At 34.3% G+C, this 2,129-nt stretch overlaps 1 protein-coding gene across 1 annotated transcript; it reads right to left on the reverse strand.

Annotated features, from left to right (window-relative positions):
- Positions 1 to 217: 217 nt before the first annotated feature.
- LOC141716838 (uncharacterized) lies at positions 218 to 850 on the reverse strand. Its single transcript, XM_074519017.1, has 2 exons — positions 493 to 850; positions 218 to 348 (listed from the first exon to the last, which is right to left on the reverse strand). The coding sequence occupies exons 1-2, from the start codon at positions 754 to 756 to the stop codon at positions 301 to 303; spliced, it is 312 nt and encodes a 103-aa protein (XP_074375118.1). The 5' UTR covers positions 757 to 850; the 3' UTR covers positions 218 to 300.
- Positions 851 to 2,129: the final 1,279 nt, after the last annotated feature.

The following is a 2,129-nucleotide window of genomic DNA, read 5'->3' on the forward strand; positions in this document are numbered from 1 at the left end:
GCGGTCGCTGAATTTTTTTTTAGAAATTAATAATTTTTGTGATTTCAGCATATTTCCTAATATTTTAAACCTGTTTTCTTAATAAACTTGCAATAAAATAACCGATCTGTCACGCAAAGCATATTCATGACTCGAATCCAGAAATCCAATTTGGACTAATATAAAAATTTTAATACTTTTACATCATCTTGGAAAAACGAAAAAGACAAACGTAGGTGCAAGTATCGGCTAAGTACAAAATATCATAAATGCAACCAAATTCTAGTACAAAAGAAACATAAATGCGACCGATGAGACACACTAAGAAGATCCGCCAAAGTCCTCATCACGATCGTCACGATGTGCTCCCTGTAATTAACAAAACAATAAAGGAATATTACATTACAATAAAGGAATATTACATTACATGATAACAACAATGTATAACAAACTAACTCTGCCATTCAAGAACTTAAAGAACAGAAATTCATGTAACTTCACTGTATAAAATACCTCAGAGTCATCCCCTTGTTGTGATGCATTCACCTCTGCCACTGCACGGGCTAGCTCCTCGGGATCCAAAGCTCTGAGATGGCCTCCCAGTATACGAAGAAGCTCGGGATCTCGACAAATAGCCCTCACACAGTCAGCAGGAGTATGAATAACTGGCTGGCTCGATGACTGTGCAGACTGCGTGCTAAATGAGGAGCCACTAATGGACGGGCATCGTCGTTGTCCTTGACCTTTGACATAGTTCTTCTTGACTTCAGATGTCATCTCCCATATGTCCTGATCAAAATATGGACGCTCATTGCCCTCAGGATAGCGCTCATCATATAAATGACGATATTTCTCCTGTCAACATATTAAAGATTAACCAATTAAATTAAATTAGTACCATATTACACATGAATGATGCCAATACTATACTATAAAAAATTAAAGTAATAAGTACATTGATATGGTAATGACTCTTAAAAATTAAAATATTCTTTTACCTAGAAATAAAAATAAAAGTTACTAAGATTTTATTTAGTTCGTATTATTCTTGTTTTTATATACAGAACAACGTTTGGTGTATATGTAAGAAATATTAGGATACAGCATATAAACTATTAACATATCCTAAATATTTTTGTGGACAACTAATTAAAAATAAATGTAAAATGCTTTCTAAGATCGGTTGGCTAGTTGTTAAGATAGTCTATGCGTCAAAATTTAATTCATGATGTATTAGTGAAGACAAGTGAAGGTGACATCCCAGGTCATATTTATATTTAAGTTATATTGAATTGATTTCGGGCTACCAATTTAGTCTAAATGTTGTTGCTTATTACATTACTATTCGATACAATAATAAATAATAATAACTTCAATTTGGAAAAAATAAAAACAAAATAAATCAAATCTTGTTACCGCTATAGTAGCAGCTTCAGACAGGCCATCACGAGTTTTCACATACACATCCACCCAATTGATAGGACCTTGAGACTGAGACTCCTGTACGAGACATATTTCCAAGATTATAATGTAATAAACATGTGAAATCTGGAATTTATGATGGTAAATATTAAAACTATTCATTCATACCCTGGTAGCCATATGTTACAATTGGGAGATACTGCCTCCCTTGTAGGTACCTTTAGCCTTCTCTCCACTTGCAGATCTGTTACTTGAAGCTGTCTTTCCCTTTTTCAACCATTTTTCATTTCTCCATTGATTACACATCTCCTCCCATATATCAGCACTACACCACCAGGGACTGTACTCATGCATATATTCCATTACATTTTCATCTGGATGGTTAATGCCAGCATTAATCGGGGCTTTCCGACTTTCTTTGGCAAGGTTGTTTTTCGTGCGAGCGGCACACTTCTCCCAAAAAATAGTAGATATAAGAGAACCCTGCTCGTCCTCCCACCTATAACATTTCTGCAAAAAGGAAATTACCAAATGATATAATTACAATGTAAGAAATGGATTGTATATATAATGGTTCTTTTTATACAAGTTTATCTAAAGACCAATGTAAGAAATGGATAGTTAGCGATGTACTTGTTTAAGCCAGAATAAGTGCCACCTACATAATATTTACCGGTAATCCCTTTAAACATGTGAATGTGTGCGTTTCAAGTGGAGGATACTATGAT

Source organism: Apium graveolens, chromosome 4, assembly GCF_009905375.1.
Source record: "Apium graveolens cultivar Ventura chromosome 4, ASM990537v1, whole genome shotgun sequence".
Taxonomy (NCBI): Eukaryota; Viridiplantae; Streptophyta; class Magnoliopsida; order Apiales; family Apiaceae; genus Apium; species Apium graveolens.